This window comes from Fistularia commersonii, chromosome 2 (assembly GCF_037954325.1).
Source record: "Fistularia commersonii isolate RoL2024-O1a breed Wild chromosome 2, RoL_Fcom_v1.0, whole genome shotgun sequence".
NCBI classification, from domain to species: Eukaryota; Metazoa; Chordata; class Actinopteri; order Syngnathiformes; family Fistulariidae; genus Fistularia; species Fistularia commersonii.
In genome coordinates, this window is record NC_141285.1 from 13,378,636 (window position 1) to 13,396,838 (window position 18,203).

At 37.8% G+C, this 18,203-nt stretch overlaps 1 protein-coding gene across 4 annotated transcripts in view; it reads left to right on the plus strand.

Annotated features, from left to right (window-relative positions):
• The window catches only part of eys (EGF-like photoreceptor maintenance factor), a 164,495-nt gene that overhangs the window by 14,823 nt on the left and 131,469 nt on the right, over window positions 1-18,203 (plus strand). For 3 of the 4 annotated variants that reach the window (XM_086168217.1, XM_086168234.1, XM_086168244.1), the window contains 7 exons: window positions 237-351; window positions 2,289-2,448; window positions 11,762-11,866; window positions 13,940-14,079; window positions 15,302-15,468; window positions 15,593-15,846; window positions 16,824-16,928. In XM_086168217.1, the coding sequence (XP_086024343.1) occupies window positions 237-351; window positions 2,289-2,448; window positions 11,762-11,866; window positions 13,940-14,079; window positions 15,302-15,468; window positions 15,593-15,846; window positions 16,824-16,928 (1,046 nt within the window). The remainder of the gene's footprint in view (window positions 1-236; window positions 352-2,288; window positions 2,449-11,761; window positions 11,867-13,939; window positions 14,080-15,301; window positions 15,469-15,592; window positions 15,847-16,823; window positions 16,929-18,203) is intronic. The other variant, XM_086168227.1, reaches the window with a different exon arrangement.

Below are 18,203 nucleotides of genomic sequence, written 5' to 3' on the forward strand. Positions count from 1 at the left end.
GGACCAAAATGACAGATTTCCTACTTAAGATATTAAACAAGATGTCAACATTTCAGGAAGGTTTTACTTGTAATCATGATGTAGCTTATCAACTATTTTGCCAAGATAGTTTGAAATACAAAGCTAGGAATCTTGAATCATAGAAAATAGATAAATTAATAAATTAAATATTTGGCTTGTTAGTGCTCATGCCTCAGGGTGAATTGATTTTGATGACACTGACTTGCTCTTAACAGATGTCTGCAGGGCTTTAGTGGGAAAAATTGTGAAGAGATAATTGACTACTGCATGCTGTTCAATATCAACTGTCTAAATGAAGGATTGTGCCTGAGTGGAATTGGCCGATACCAGGTCAGTAATTCAATGCCTCAGTCATGATGAAATACTCAAAATACCGATTTCTGCTTTATGGTTCTGCATTATGTACCTCAGGGATCAACAACTGTCTTATATTTTGTCACCATGAAAGCTTGAAAGTGGAAGATGAGCACTGTACAGAAAAAACAAACACACACACAAGCAAGCGTTCTAATTGGCTGTCATGAAACTTTGGTAAATAAGTCCCCAATTACAGGTGATTAAGTGTTGAGATAGAAATTTTGACGAAGAAATCAAGTTGACTCTTTCTATCGAGAAAATCTTCAGAAAGCTCATGCTCAATTTTCCTTCAAGTGCTTCCCCACCTGCCACCACCACAGCAATTTACAGGATTTAAAACCAAATGTGTACATCTCTATACCAGGGTCTGCATGTTCATAGTCCCTACAGTTTTATACAAAAGACAAGATTTCATTAAAAGTAAAAAGCCAGGAGAGCAAAACAACAACAGCAGTAATCTGATTCCAACTCATTAATCACTCTGAGTTTATGGACACATTGCTCAGACAGACAGGTTCAAGCCTAATTTGCTTTCTGTGCTTCTGTCCTCAAACATACGTGTTTTTTTTTACAACACCCGAGACTATTCTGTAATGCCCCATAGCTCCTAATTATTCTCAGCCTTGTTCCATTAGACTGCTGAGAGTATGCCCAATCCAAAAGCATTGTTCAGATCCGGATGTTGATTTGCATCTCATCAGAGGTCAGTCCTAATCAAAAATTGCCACCCCATTAAAATGGGTCATTAGGTGGAAGATTTTTTTCAGGGAAATATAGACCAAGAATAACATTGACAACAAAAAAAGGGAAGTTAATCAAGCAAACGCTGCTCATTAAATGCCCTCTGACAAGAAGATGATTTTCAAGAATTGAAAATAACTAGATATCATATTGTATACCATTACCAGAGCAGGGAATATTGGCCCTGGACCTCCACTCCAGCACAGTGGGTTTTTAGTGGGTCAGTAAACGGTCAGGTTGGCTCTAAAATGTATATATCAGACTTCTGGTGGTAACAAGCCTTACAGCCTTAAATTCTTGTTCTTCATCCTTGTCTGTCTCAGAGATTACACTCTCCACTAAAAAAAAATATATTTTTATATATTTTCATATTTAAGGTATAAGAAATTCAGTTCAGGTTTCAGTCTCTGCTTTTATGAAATATACAAAAGATAGTGCAGGATAAATTCCCACAAACAATAACCTGGTTATACTTGATAACCAACAGATCTTGTCATCAAAAGTTGTCATTATAACCCATTTGGCCAGAATTGTAACCCCCGAAAACTTTGTTTTGAATTGTTCAGCTTTATTGTTTTAGTTCTTGTATTGCCTCAGGCTACAATTTTCAGCAAAAATCAATGCGTTCCTCCTGTTTTGAACCAAACAATTTACTGTATCGGTGTTTTTAGCTACTGCATTTGATTTAGTTACAGATACAGTATTTCACTTTGATGTTTTCAAAAACAATTCAAAAGAGAGTCTAAGGAGAGCTAACATTTAATTTGCTTTTACCAGGGAGACAGTAAACATCTCCAAATGAATAACTTTGTTACGCTGTTGCAAGTTTTTATGAAGAGTAGTTGTAATAATCTAGGAAAACATGTTCTTAAAACAGTATCAAACAACATTCAGAAATGTAGTCTTTCTTCCATTTAGCATGTCTGACTTGAAGAGTTCACATTCACAACACCATTCACATCCTTTTTTTAATGAGTTTAATGGTGCAACAGATTTCAACATTTTTGTGCAACATTAGTGTTATTATCATTTATAATCACCAACAACGATAAAATTATCATCTTCATTATTTCTGTCGTTATCTCTGTACTGCATGTTTAAAGAAAAAAATATAGGCAGTGTTCAGTTATGCAAACACATTATATGACTTATGTTATGGTTTTCTGCAGTGTGCCTGTGCCCCAGGATGGAATGGAGAATTTTGTCAGTATGTAGAGGATGCTTGCCTGATAAAGCCAAACAGATGTCTGAATGGAGCCACTTGTATTACAACAAGTCAGCCATTCTCTCCCCCACAGTACAAGTGCATGTGTCCCCTGGGCTTCACAGGTGAGATAAGTATTTTCTAATCTTATTTCTCCTCTTTCTCTCATTCTGTATTTCTACGATTTTAGAATATCTTGTAGTTAAATTTGCACAATGCCCTTTGGGGAAATATGGTTAATTCATCCTTATTAATTCCTCTTACATTGTACAGACAAAGCTTTTGAGTTGGCATGAGTTCCAGATTGTTCGAGTAGTAACATGAATATTTTCCTCACAGAAAGCAGGAATAGCATTGCATGCAAGATAATATGAATTTGTGCTTTTTAACCTTGGCCTGTTTAATGTCATATAACGCTGCAGTTGTCTGTAGTTTCCTATTTATTTTGATTGTACACTCACTTGTTTTAAGCAGTGACACGCCATTTCTCCTCTAATTCCATATAGTGGTTTCTGCACTTTGTAATTTGAGAGGTCAAGACAAACATAGACCAGTTTGTTGTGTTGCATTCACTCTCCATGTGCTATGTCAGATTCATCGAAATAGATTGTAACACAAGTGTCTGTACGTAAATAAATGGTTTAAGTAAAATGTCGATAAACATTTTGACTCAAATATGTTAAATAAGCAGGCTTAATAGCCTGCTTTTGGCAAGTTTATGAAAAAGGAATAAGGTAGAATAATACTGCCTTTGAAGACAAACATTTTATGCAGCTTTATGTTTTTTGCAAATTATACAATATTGATTATGCTATACAGAACTACACATTTGATGAGGCAATTACAAATAGCAGTCGTGATGAGTGTCTACTTGGTTGCAGATGAGCTGAAGCCATTTTGATGTGGTTCACTTTTGGTGCAGTTTGGCAGATTTTTCATGACTTGCCACACCTGGGTTTAATTACATTGGTAATAGAAAATCCAAGCCAACCTTGCATGGTTTTGATTACACATGGGTCAGCAGGGCCACTATTTAACAGTCAGGTTTATGTCCTCACCTTCAGGCTCACAGAACATCCTTGATTAACTGTTTTTATTACACTGATTCAAAACTAAGTCAAGGTCAGAATAGAAAATAGACTTCTTTTTCTGTTGATACATCAATGTATGTGTGTATAATACATATACACAGACATATTGTAATAGATATGTGTATATGTGAGTACATATTCAACCTCTGCATACAGAAAGAGATTAGTACAAAGGAGGAAAGGAACATTTTAGCTAGAGGTAAAGTTAAGGCATAAGGGAACTCCAGATGTAGCTTGGAAGCAGAACACATCAGGATTTTCTTGCTCCGAAGAGGAGTGTACCAAAACAAACTGTAGTTAAGAAGATAAATCGTGAGTTTAAACTAAGAATGAACTGGAAAAAGTGAGCTTTTTAAGGCCAGAAAGCTATAGTTGACTGTGATATATGAATCATGTTGTGATTTATGAATCACGAGCAAACCAGAGATTGTAAGCAAAGCCTAGTGCATTTTCTTAACCTTGATCCTTATTTACGACTGGCCCTGGCTGACTGACTTTTCTGAGGCCTTGTGTTGATTTCATTTAATCCAAATACTTTGCTAAACTGCTTCCTAATTAGCTGTCACCACCGAATGTTGTGGAAACTTTTTACAGTACGGATGACAACTTGGGAAAAAGTCAGGCACAATAATAAAAGGTATCGCTATATATAGAATTGGAACGTGCAATAACACTTTTGATGTGCAGCATGTTAAAAATACAAGGAAAATTACAAACAGCATTTCAAAAAGGACCTTGTGGCAGCAGTAATTGGGATCTGTGTTGGAACACTGTCTATACTGTGCAAGAGCACATAGGGTGGTGAGGCATTGGTCTTCTTTTGTTGTACTTCTTAAAATAGCAAACCCCAAGATTTCTTTATTTTCATTTTCCTCAGATATAACCCTATACTGCATTTGCTATAAATCCCCACAAACTCACGTGTTGATCAGAGAAGTCTTTACATAGCACTACATGAACAAGATTTTTCCCCTCTGTTCAAAGCTAAAATCTACTGCCACTTCAGTAATAGAAAATTGTCTTTGCCACAGTAGAGGGGCTTAGCAACTGATGGAATTCATCATTTTCTGTCACCTTAGGATTTTTGCTTTGGAGTTTCAAGCCTGGTAGTATAGAAAGGCCAATTTAATTTCAAGCTTTGCCCAGAACTATACTGTATCATCTCTATAGCTGTGGATACAGTACTCAAGCCACAGCTTTAGGGCCTCATTTTGAAAGGCTTTATTTTTCATCTAACAACAATGTTTTACACAAATAATGATGTTATGTTGTTTAGAATATAGTAATGATCACTCATAGTGTTGCGGTCAAATGAATTGGCACACCACTAGTATTCTGCTAAAATATAAACATGCTTTACACCAGACACTGGCCCACCTAACAATTTGCATTCTCTTTCCTAATATGAATTAATAGGTTGAATAAGTTCATGCCAATGATGTTTGTTGCGCCCACAGGCCAGGTCACCTGTCATGACTTAACTTCTTGATATTCAGGACTTTTGTTTTCAAAATTTAATTCTGATTTCCAACTTTTCTGTTAAAATATTTACCATTACTACATTTCATTTCAAATTAAAGATTAACTTTAATTAAAAATTTCACTGTCATGAATGAGGAAATGTATTTCTAAGAATTTAGTAGGGCAAATATAGTTATAATTTGGCGCTACAAGTGTGACATATTAGATATATATTGACCTAAAGCATCTTCTGCATATATGAATCACTATCAATCATAGTGCTTGTGCTGCTATGAAGGGTCGATGCTGTCAAGAAAAAGTTTTCACTATATGTCATTGCTGCTTTGTTATTGATGATGGGACATTTTGAATTAATAGCCAGCACTGGGTGACACTCATCCAGCATCTAGAATGGTAGAACTACTGCAGCTGAGCACCAAACAAGTCACCAACTTATGACCTGCATCTTGCACCTTATCTGTTCTTGTGTTCCACAAGGCTTTATTTTTAATCAAATCTATGGTTTTCCCTGAGGGACAACTCAATGTTCTGAGTACATTAGTTTTTGCAGTAGTTTTGTATAGCCTTCTCCATTTACTTTTTTCAGGGATTTAGGTCATAATCCGAAACTGTTACACCATACATTTCTTTTAAAATTAATTTAGTCTTTTTTTTATTGGGTATTAAAATACTTTCGGGGGGGGGGGGTATGTTGGTGACAACATTAATATGTTGTAATCTGTGCTGATGTTACTTTGTTACTTAAACAAGAAGAGGGCTAGCGACATACTTGTGATCAAAAGCCTGTGGGGGGCCGAGTTAACTCCAAATTGTGATAATCTGACAGAGGAAATACAGGTAAAACTAGCACAATATTTAATTTATAGCATCCTTCATGAAGCTATTAAATACAGCCTGAACTGGAATAACAGGATTCAAATATGGTTTCAAATATGATTGAATGGCTTTATACAATATCTATTTTTACTTCAAAGTATTTGGAGGCATTTGTCAATTTCTTGTCGTATTTTTGTTTTGTTAGACTTCATTAAGTCAATCCCAATGACCAAATTTGTTAAATTTGGTCAAAATTTTTGTAAAAAACATGGATGACATTAAATAGCCTGTTACTTTTGTATATAATAATCAGTCATGGTCCTAACCCTGCACCCTGAGGCACTCCATACATACAACCCCCTCCATTTTTTTGATATTGTATTTTAATTTGTGAATAACTTGTCACATGGCAACTCTTCTAAAGGCACAATCCTATTGCACATTGTCAGAAGACCTTAATGAAAAGATAATGAAAGGTAGATACATGTTTTTATAAAAGATAAATTCATTTTGACAGATTATTTAAATCTGTACTCTAATACAAATCTTAAATTTGAGGCTTTAAAAAGAGAATATCATCATATTCTTGGATACCACGTTTTGCTTTTGAGAAAGCACGATTGATTTTCATTGGGGGACAGGTCTAGACTGCTGGCAGCTCAGCTAAGTACAATGTACTCCACACCATTTTACTATCAGCCAGTGCCATTGTAAAATGTGCACAATGTAGCTTCACTTTTTCTTTTCTTGGAATAAGAAGGGATTTTCCCTGAAAATGAAATTATTGTCCGAAGGGCAGCATCGGCTGATCTGAAACATGTACATACCACAGAGCATTAACAGTGCTTTATGGATGTGAAAGTTGTCCATGCTGTGGGCACTAACATAACATACTGTCACAGGTGCTGGCATTTGAAAGTTGTTTTTTCCTCTTTATCCTTGGGGATACCACATCCATGAGTCCCAAAATCAATCTGAAATGTGGACCAGTCACACCATATCATAGTCAGCGTTTCTCAGATTAGCTCAGACATAAAAAAAATCATTAGTGTTTGTGGGAGTTTTGATATATTGTTTGTGTATATCCTGTGCATGTATATATACATGTGTATATATACTTTCGATATTAGAATCTGAAGTACTCCTGGGATCATGTCTAATATCTAGAAATCCAGAGTCATATTTTAATGTGATGCCCCGTGGGATTTAAAGGAATGGGATTCAATGTTATTTTTCTTCTTTACTGCTGACACATCCATGCTTGTCTAGATTCAGCGATTCTTTTAATGCTATAATCGACTGTCATTGATGTCCTTCCAGTCCCAAAATGAGCACACGATTTTAATGTGCTGGATAGTTGACGAATACAGTTTCAACAGTGACAAGCCTCTCAGCAACCTTGGTTGGAAATAAAGAGTCTCCTGAAGTTCCCCTCTCTTAGCTAAACATGGTACCATTAAGTGGTGCTGACATTAATTTCAGATAAAACATATTTCTGTCCACTATTAAGATAAGATGCAACATATTTAAATTACCGTACTTTATTATTACTTTTGTAACTGTTTCTCCATTAAGTCCGGTATTTAAATGCTTGACTTTTAACAAGTTTAAGGCAAGTTTTGCATTACTTATATTGCTCATTCATTTTATACAACCCTTAACATTTATTCACAGTTGTATTTTCGATGGTATTGTTTGGTACTGTAGAAATGATTCTGAGGATCTGTATAATTTTCCATGAGACATAATTCAAGCTATTATTATTCAACTTTCTGGGTTTCAATGTTTGTCAGTTTATTATCAGAGGGAAGAAACTGTCATTGATTGCATATCATTCACCCTCCTTTTCCATCAGGCCCTGGAGTTCAAGTTCAAGTTTCATTACATTGTTCTCACATACACTATATGGCTTAAAATGCAGCCTCAGGGGGCACAGGGCAGCGTCTCCCTGAGCCGGTCCCAAGCCCGGAAAAATGCAGAGGGTTGGGATGAAAAAAGGATGGAAATGGCTGTAGTGTACACCTTTTTCCAGAAAAAAACAGGAACATAGGGTAACTTATAAGAGCGGAGGTAGGAGCACGCAGGTAGACAACATCTTGTATAGACGAGGTAACCTGAAAGAGATCAGTGACTGCAAAGTAGTTGTTGGTGTATGTGTAGCCAGACAGCATAGGATGGTGGTTTGTGGGATGACTCTGGTGACAAGGAAGATCAAGACGACAAAGGCAGAGCAGAGGACAAAGTGGTGGAAGCTGAAAAAGGGAGGAGTGTTGTATGGTTGTCAGGGAGGAGTTGAGAAAGGCTCTGGGTGGTCAGGGAAAGTTTCCAGATGATTGGACAACAATATTGTTATCAGGGAGACAGGTAGGAGAGTACTTGGTGTGTCATCTGGAAGGAAAAGTAGATAAGGAGACTTGGTGGTGGAATGAGGAAGTGCAGGAGTATATTCAGAGAAAGCAGTTAGCGAAGAAGAAGAGGGACACTGAGAGGACTGAAGAGATCAGACAGGAGTATGGTGTCCCAGTAAGGAGGGAGAGAAGGATACAAGTTGGTGAAACAGAGAGATAAAGATGGAAAGGATTTACAACAGGTCTGGGTGATTAAGGATAGAGAGGGAGATGTATTGATAGATTCTAGAAGAGTGATGGGAAGATGGAAAGAGTACTTTAAAGAGCTAATGAATGTGGAAAATGAAAGAGAGACAAGAGTAGAGGAGGTGACTATTGTAGATCACAAAGTAGCAGAGATGAGTAAAAGTTAAGTGAGGAAGGCATTGAAGAGGATGAAGAGTGGAAATGCAGTTTGTCCTGATGATATACTTGCGGAGGTGTGGAAGTATCAAGGAGAGGCAGCGGTAGAGTTTCTGAATAGATTATTCAACAGGATCTTAGAGAGTGAGAAGATGCCTGAAGAATGGAGACGAAGTGTGATGATGCCAATTTTTAATTATAAGGGAGATGTGCAGAATTGCGGCAACTATAGTGGGATAAAGTTGATGAGCCATACAATGAAGTTAAGGGAAAGGATAGAGAATATAGAAGTACAGAGAAGGCCAGAGGGAGCTGAATTGTGTTTTTGAAGACCTAGAAAAAGCATATGACAGGGTGCCAAGAGAGGAGCTCTGGTATTGTAAGAGGAAATCTGGAGGGGCAGAGAAGTATGTTAGACTGGTGCAGGATATGTATGCTAGCTGTGAGAGAGTGGTGCAGTGTGCTGTAGGGGTAAAAGTGAAGTTCAATGTGGAGGTGGACTCCATCAGGGATCAGCTCTGAGCCCCTTCTTGTTTGCAGTGGTGATGGACATGCTTACAGATGAGGTTAGACAGCAATCTCTATGGACCATGATGTTTGCAGATGACGTTATGATCTGTTGTGGGAGCAGACAACAGGTTGAGGAAAATCTGGAGAGGTGGAGGTTTGTGCTGGAGAGGAATAAAAGTTAGTTGCAGCAAGACAGAGTACATATGTGTGAATGGGAGGAACTCTGGTGGAACGATGAAGATCCAGGGAATGGAGATCTGGAAGCTAGAGGATTTCAGGTACTTGGGGTCAACAGTCCGGAGCAACGTAGAGTACGGAAAAGAAGTGAAGAGATTGGTTCAAGCAGGTTGGAATGGGTGGATAAAAGTGTCAGGGGTACTATGTGAAAAAGACTATCGGCCATAATGAAAGGAAGAGTGCACAAGACAGTGGTGAGACCAGCGATGCTGTATGGACCAGAAGCAGTTACAATGACAAAAAGACAGGAGGCGTAGCGAGAGGTCCCATAGATGAAGATGTTGAGCTTCTTTCTGGGAGTGACCAGGATGGATAGGATCAGGAATGAGTCTATCAGAGGAACAGCACATGTTACATGTTTTGGAGAGAAGGTCAGAGAATTCAGACTGAGATGGTTCGGTCATGTACAGAGGAGGGATAGTGAATATATTGGTTAAATCCAGCATGGAACTGTGATAGTCATGAAATGTTCTCACTCCAAAAAATTCCACAGTCAATTGTCAGCTGAATTATAAGAACTTGGAAGTGTTTTGGAATGACTGCAAGTCAGCCCCGAAGTGGTGGGCCATGTAAACTGACGGAGTGGGGCCAGCAGATGCTGAGGCGCATAGTGCAAAGAGGTCGCCAACTTTCTGCAAAGTCAAACGCTACAGACCTCCAAACTTCAGGTGGCCTTCAGTTTAGCTCAAGAACGATGCACAGAGAGCCTCACAGAATGGGCTTCCAAGGCCAAACAGCTGCATCCAAGTCCCACATCACAAACTGTAATGCAAAGTGTCAGATGCTGTGGTGTAAAGCATGTCACCACAGAGCAGTGGAGGTATGTTCTCTGGAGTGACGAATCATGCTTCTCCATTAGCCAATCTAATTGACAAGTCTGGGTTTAGCAGTTGCCAGGAGAATGGTACTTGTCGGACTGCATTGTGCCAAGTATGACGTTTGGTGGCGAGGGAATTATGGTGTGGGGTTGTTTTTCAGGACCTGGGCTTGGCCCCTTTGTTACAGTGATCGGAACGCCGATAATTCAGCATACCAAGACATTTTGGACAACTCCATGCTCTTAACTTTGTGGGAACCATTGGGAGTTGGTCCCTTCCTTTTTCAACATGACAAAGTAAAGTCCATAAAGACATGGATGAGAGTCTGGCATGGATGAACTTGACTGGCCTGCACAGAGCCCTGACCACAACCCTAAAGAACACCTTTGGGAGAATTAGAACAGTTGAAGCTGTTATAGTTGTAAAGGGTAGACCAATATCATATTGAACCCTATGGATTAGAAATGGGATTTAATCCCATTCCCTAAGAAATGGGAATGAAGTCCATATCAAGTCAGTTGAGCAAATACTTTTGCCATATAGTGTATCATCACTACAGACACTTCGCAGATTCTTTAGTGATCAGATTTTTTGCCACTTTAAGTTTTGTTTTCCCCAGGAATCTTGTCTGCTTTGCATTTGACAAGTTCTCTTTTTTGTTAGAGATTGATTGTGATTATCTCTCTTTTCGGCCTCAGCTACATTATCTTCTGTTTTCTCCTTGTTGGTTTATAGCGGAGCTTCTCAATTATTTTCTGTTACGCCCCCCCTAGCAAGAAGAAAACAATTTGTGCCCCCCCATTCTCCGCAGCGACTATAAATAATATAATTTGTCTATAAAATTGTTACAAGTACATCTCTGCATAAAATTATATCCTTATTAAAATTAAAGAAAACAAAAAAAAAGAAATATTGTTCCACTTACAACAAAGAATAACTTTATTTCCATTGTTTTTAGTCTGTAACAGAAAAGATTTTAGGAGTTAAATTTCCTCGTCTCCCACTGTAGTCACTGTGGAGACAAGTGCTACATACGCTGCGTCATATTTCCTTGTCTTAGCTTTCGGATGACTTTCTTTTGTCTCATTATCTTCATCTCGCTCCGCCTTTCTTGTCATCCCTGTTAAAAAAAAATTCATGTTGTCCCTTGAGGGTTTGTTTACTGCACTTCATATCGCCTGCTTGATGCAAAAAAAAAAAAACCTACACCATAGAGCTAATACTCCCTGAGCACACCCTGACAATGAGAGGACCACTGCCAACTACTGTAGTGGATGTGCAATTACACTTAATTCTAGTACGGCAAAAAAAAAAACATGTTCCCCAGGGTGACACGCGCCCCCCCCTGGCATTGCACTGTGCCTCCCCAGGGGAGTGTGCCCCACTATTTTAGAAGGACTGGTTTATAGTAAGATTCATATCTTTGTTTTTAGGGGCTGAAGCAATTTGTAATTTTGTCGACAGATATTCCTTATTATCAAAAACTATAAATTTGAATTCCACTCACCTCCATGGCTATACCGGCCAAGACATGGGACTATCTATACAACTGGAATTTGGTTCATTTGTGTAAAATTGTTAAATTATCCATGGTTTTCTGTCTCTTTATTTTTTTGTTGAATAACATTTTCTGGTAAGCGATAATTGCAATCTTTTTAGTATGAAGATGAATGATCTATTGACTCCAGTATTGCACATTTCCTTTTCATTTTAATCTTAACTTTCATTCCATAGGAACATACTGTGAGACAGAAATCAATGAGTGTGACTCCAACCCCTGTCTGCATAACGGCATTTGCTCTGACCTCATTGGATACTATAAATGCGACTGCTCTACAGGTAGGATTTTGTCATTTATTAAAATGTAATATGAGGTTTCAGTAAGCAAAAAAGTAGAGCATTTGCAATCAAATGGAAAGGTGGCATAATCTGGTCCCCAGCCAGGATCCCTTAAGCCTTCCCTTTACATTGAAAAGCAAAAGTGATTAGTCTTATTCAATGATGTCCCTGCTGTAACACATTACCCGAGGCAATATTGCTTGAGCTATTGTCTGGTTTTAGTCATCAAAAAATTGTGCTTTTATTCTCTGAAAAAAAAAAAAAAATTGTAGATGTTCTATCATGCATTTGTAGTTGTTTTACTTCCAATTGTCTGTTATATTTAAATGCCTGTTATGGCATATAATTAAGACATTACATAAGTGTATCCTGCAAATGGAATGCTGATTTAAAATATGCAGCAATAGAATAGACAGCAGTGTGGTTCCTCTAGTCTTGGCCTTTGATTGATATTTGACAGAAATCCTCAAGCTCATTGCCAGAGCTCAATATTGCAACCAAATTGTGCAAATATTGTATCATGAAACCTCCATGGATATAATTGCTTCTTTTGCTTCAACAGCTGAGACACTATTATCATTTACTGCATGTAACCTGATAGACCATTCATGGGGGTTCATATTGGCAACTGGACTTGGTTTCTTTTCGAGAAGATGCTTCACCTCCCAACCAAGAGGCTCTTCAGTCCCTTCAGTTAATTCAGTTGAGAGGTAAACGTCCTCAATGAGAGAAACAAAGTCCAGTTGCCATGATAAGATTAAACAGTAATTGACCATGGCCTGCATGAGTGACATCCTTCACGAATGCGCAGTTGTGAAAAGAATATGCTCTGAAATGGCTTGCTGAAGAGAGGGCTTGAATTTAGGGAAAGGAAAAGTCGATAGACCTCAGTTAATGCAGGGGAATTTTGACTTCAGAGAAAGACCCTTCTTGACCCTTCTTTGTGGCTCTCCCAGTCACTGAATCATTGGTCAACAATTATAATAGAATTCTTTTTTTTTTTTTGTCATAAATACATCAGATTAAGCTTATTTAAACAATGCTCTTCAATTCTTTTAAACCATCTTTGATTCATAAATATGTGGAGGTTCACAACTTAAGGAAACAGTTCATCCTGGTGGGAGGACCTATTTGCATGAATTTAGTGTTCGTGTGTGTATGTGTGCGCGCGCACGTGTGTGTTTGTGTGTGTGTGTTCACACACACAGTGGCTCGTCTGTTTAGTGTGCTGTTGTAGTTTTTAAGAACCTCCCATCACAACTGTCAAGCTGAATAGGACCATTGACATTCCAGCCGGCTCAAAAGTCCACCAACTGTTTCTCATTTGCTGAGCACTGTAGATAAGCCGTCCTTTGACCTAAGAATATATTCTTATCCCTTTTCCAACAAGTGATCAGCATCATTTGCCATAAATTAATCTGAATTACAATCTTTCTCAGTCAAGTACATGCAGCTGCAGTTGCACAATTGCCTAATGCTATTGGAAAAAAAAAATCCAGATTTTTTCAAACTGCTCTGCAGAGAGGGGAGGGTCCTGTTTGATCAGAGAATAGACTAGAGACCTGTTTTGCAACTGTTTGACCTCAACATGAGATTGAGGTTTTATTTTATTTTTTCCTCTCAATGCTATCAGGCCATGGTAGCTGTTTTTGTAGCTAGCCTAAATCCTTGATCATGAATCACTAACGCTTTGAGTAAACTGGTATGGAATGCGACAGCAGATCCATGGAAACTAAATTTCATATTCTATAGGCTTTTCAGCCAAGATCTCATGTTATCTCAATAAACCTAAGCCTCTTACTGGTATGCCTCATGTCCTTTATGGAGTTCCACAAAATCATGTCTTCAGTGTTAAGAATGCAGTCTTTTGAGACCTCAGTACTCAATTTAGTCCAAAGACATTTGCAGCATAATAGCTTACTGGCAAAACTAATGTGATGTTTCCTTGATTTTACAATTTATTTGGGGGTCAAACAGATAAAAATGTATCTGTTTTTTAAATCCTAAGGCATTTTTCACACTATGTGCTGTCAGTCATACACTGATTTTTAACTAGCTTTCAATGCCTTGCAGGCTTTCTGGGAAAGCATTGTGAATTGGATATAGATGCTTGTGCTCTACCAAACAACACATGTCCACCTCTGACTGAATGTTTTGATCTACCACATGGCCTGAAATATACCTGTCGTGTTCCCTGTCCTGGAAATCTTCAGGTGGGTAGACATCACTATTTTTGGATGGCTGTTTATGTTGCTTGTGTTTATTCTTGATTTCAACTGTTTTGCATGCTTTCCCTGTTACGTGTCAAATGGAAGAATAACAAGGAAATTAAAGAGGAGTTTTGACTTAAGTTATCTGAAGTTGTGTTATATGAATATGTGTGAGTGTATGTGATTTCTGTTTAGGGTTTAGAATATGGCTTACCACATATGAAGAGATGCAAGTGATATTTGCAAATTTATTTGCTGGAGACTCTTGAAGATTCAATGGGACACTATACAGCCTTAATTTTATATCGGTTTCAAAAATACTGGATAGACCATTATTTTATTGATTGGGATCAAAGTAAGCACAACTCCACCAATGACATTGAAAGAAAATGTGAAAATCTATCGACAAGGCAGTCAACTGGTCCTGAAAGAGACTTCATGAAATTAAAAAAATGCACCATTCTTTGGATTCTATTGATTTCTATGGAAATTTAACTGACTCAGATAGATGGCTTCTATTACTTTAACCATCCTAATATACTGTGCTTCTGCAGTTACCAGAGAGAAAAGGTGTTTCCTTCCTGAGAAGGATGAATGTTTGCTATAGTTTGTAATGACTGTATTTATTTTTGAATGTGCAGTTCCCTTTTTGTATGGATGACTCCAATGCCTGCATTAAAAGAAAAATAGCGGACAAGCTTAAACAGAAGAAATTCTTCAGATAACAGATGGAGAATCTGTGGAGCAAGGCATGCATTGGCCCCATTACAGAATGCCATGATGTCTGCATTATTCACTTTCCCAAAAGCTAATCCAGCCCCTCCTCTGTTTAAAGTTTTGTGTGTGTGTCTGTATTATTTATTTGACATAGCTATTTATTTGTGTTTTGGTTTCGTTTTTGCCAGTTTAACCCTCCATGATCGCTGATCTGCTCCTTTTGAGATGTGATGTAGATGTTGAATGGACTACTAAATGAATACAGTATAAAGCAAAAATCAGTATTCATGAGTATAATGTCTCTGTAATGAAGCTCACTGGCTGGAAGCCCAGACCACAAAATGATTAGGTGCTGTATTCTAAAATAATTGTTATATTTCTGACCAGAATGGTATTACTGTGAACTATTACCATACAAGATGAAGTAATTTTCCCTTTTCGCATGACTCAGCTGATCTCTAATTGCATGACATACTGTATGTATCCAACATCTCTTATCTTCTATCAGCAGCCATGTGCCAACAGAGGACAGTGTGTTCTGAATAATGCTAATACTTACACCTGCATCTGTTCACCTGGATGGTCTGGTCAGAATTGCCAGATAAATGCTGATGATTGCGTTCAACATTGGTGTCAAAATGGAGCTACTTGTGTAGATGAGATCGCTGGTTACAGGTGAGTGTGAACATTTTGTCAGAAAATGCCAGTGATTTCAAACGTCAGTACTGCCCAATTACTATTTTTCTAAGGAACCAAATATTTTTGAACAATGTTAAAGTTCTTTATTTTCTGTTGCCAGCTGCTTATGTCCCAAAGGATTCACAGGTGCATTCTGTGAGGAAGACATTGATTACTGTGTTGGCCATCGCTGCTCTGACCATGCTGTTTGCTTGGATCAGCAGTACAACTTCACCTGCCGCTGCATGCTTGGATTTGAAGGGTCACTCTGTGAACTGGAAACAAATGAGTGTGACAGCTTCCCATGTGCAAGTGGTGCAACCTGTGAGGACCTAATCAGGGATTATCAGTGTCATTGTTCCCCTGGGTTTGAGGGTATGAGACCATCTAATGGTAATGTGATCCTTTCATAGTCCTTGCTAAAGCCAGCTGCAGGAGTGTATTCATTCCAGTAAAAAAGCCTTGCAAATCAAATCTGTCATCACTACACTTTTGCTCAAATGTGTATAATTATAAAAATATATGTTTAAAAAATAATATATATATATATTTTGCAATACATTCAAGCTTAATAATGTATATGTATTTTCATCTCAAAATTAAATTCATTCAAGTTGTAGAGAGCAAAGAGCTTGAACCCTTATTTATGATCAACTCTGCTTGCAACAAGCTTCATTTTAACAGGAAAATCATTTTACATCTATGATACAACATCTTCGATCAGAAATATTATACAATGTCTCACAAATTGCAACTTACTGGATTTAGGCCATAGATATTACTAGCAGCTTTCTTAATTATGAGAGTGTCTTCCAGTCCATGATTAAAAGAACACATTCCAGTTCATGAAGCGATAATAGAAGTACAATTACCTTTGGTCAGGAAAGCATTGAGAATTGAAGAGTAACGCCCGAGGTTGTGAGGATGTAAGGCTGTTTGTTCTGTGAGCTCCCTGGCTCGTGGAGAGCTAAGAGGGCTGAAATATTACCACAGGCCACACCTAGTGAAGCTCTAAATTTGTCAGTAAAATCCTTAATCAATTCTGTATCTAACTCTTGCCCAGAGGATACTAAAACTGAGATTACACCACTGATGCAAACCTACATGCAGCAGCATGTCACTCACATAAATCTTTCGGAGCCAAAATCAAGAACTTGAAATTATCGGTGAAAGTGAGTGTTTCTCCTTTTTGAGGTATTACTTGCGATATTAACTCTCAACATTATTTTGGGATTCTCTGGCAAAAGTTTCACAACTTATTTGTATTTTGTTTGTTTTTTAACTGACATGCCATTCTCCTGTTTTCATTGCAACATTAGACTTAAGATTATTTGTTCCTTTCTACCCAACAGGAAGGACATGCTCTGAGAATGTTAATGACTGTTGGTCGCAGCCTTGTCTTAATGGTGGTTTGTGTGTGGATCTGGTAAATGACTACATTTGTAATTGTCCTTTTGGTAAGTACCAAACATTTGTGTTGTTTATATCAGGTCACTTATAGAAATTTTGAATATCTGTAAAATCTTGTAACATATTTTCACAGCCACATTTGAAAAGGATTGAGCTTGTTTCTTTGTTTGGGGGCCATAAATCAATCAATAAATAATTGACAAATGTAAAGCAAAAAACACTAGTTAAGTGTTAACATTAACTTTGCAATGGTCTTGCTATTAGGTGGTGTATTTGTTAGAGCGCTCGTAAAATATTCCTGAAGAATTATATCCATTTTAGAAGAGGGTCTTGCACTGATCAGCGGTTGCTGATTGGACTGAGTGATTAGCAATTGACTAACAAAATATTCAACCACCCCTCAATTGCAAGGATCAACATTCTGCTGCAAAATCACTTTGTGACACATTTTGAGTGTTAAATTCATTTGTAAATGGCCACATTCTACAGGATTTGCAGTATGAATATTTGAAACACAGAATCATCCGTCCATCTATCCATAGATGTAGGTCTGTCATTGAACATTAACTTGTGATAATGGCCATAGAGACCATGGCCATCACTGTAAATATCCTGCTCCAATTATATTCTGACCTTTCACCAAAATTAGGTTTGTCCCAAAACAGAACCCCAGTGTGTCCGTAATGCTTCAATTTCTGTTCTGATACTACCAGATTTACAGTAGTTCATAGCCCTATCTTTCAGAAACTCAGCTAGACAAAATGTGTCATGTTTGCATGATTCTCCACACAACAAAAAAATTGAATCTTCTTCAGTTTGCAACTACTATTTATCTGTGATCAAGAGCAGTTACACTGTTAAAAGAGCAACAATTAACTATACCTTGTGGAATCTTTCCTTATGTAATTCAGTTTCTTCAACCATAAGAAGCATGCAATTATAATATCAGAATTGGGAGCTTAATCTGCAAGAAAAGACTGAAAGGCAATGCACATCAACAGTCATTGGAGGACCTTAATGATGCTGATGTACATCAGCCTTCTGACCAATCTTCTATCTCTAACCACTCAATGATTGCGTTCAATATTTTTGGGAGATTAAGTAACAGACATAAATTTCAATCTCCATTCTTTCTGTACTAGCAATCAGGTTGCTGTCCACTTGAATAGGATGTCCCAGGATAGGATGTTTGGTGATAGTGACACTGTAAATGTGACATTCCTTCATGCGCCATTAAGCCCAGAGTGAATTGCATGCACAGTTGGTTATTAAATACTTCTGATACACTCTGTTGGTTGCAATAGTTGTCATTAACTAGTCAA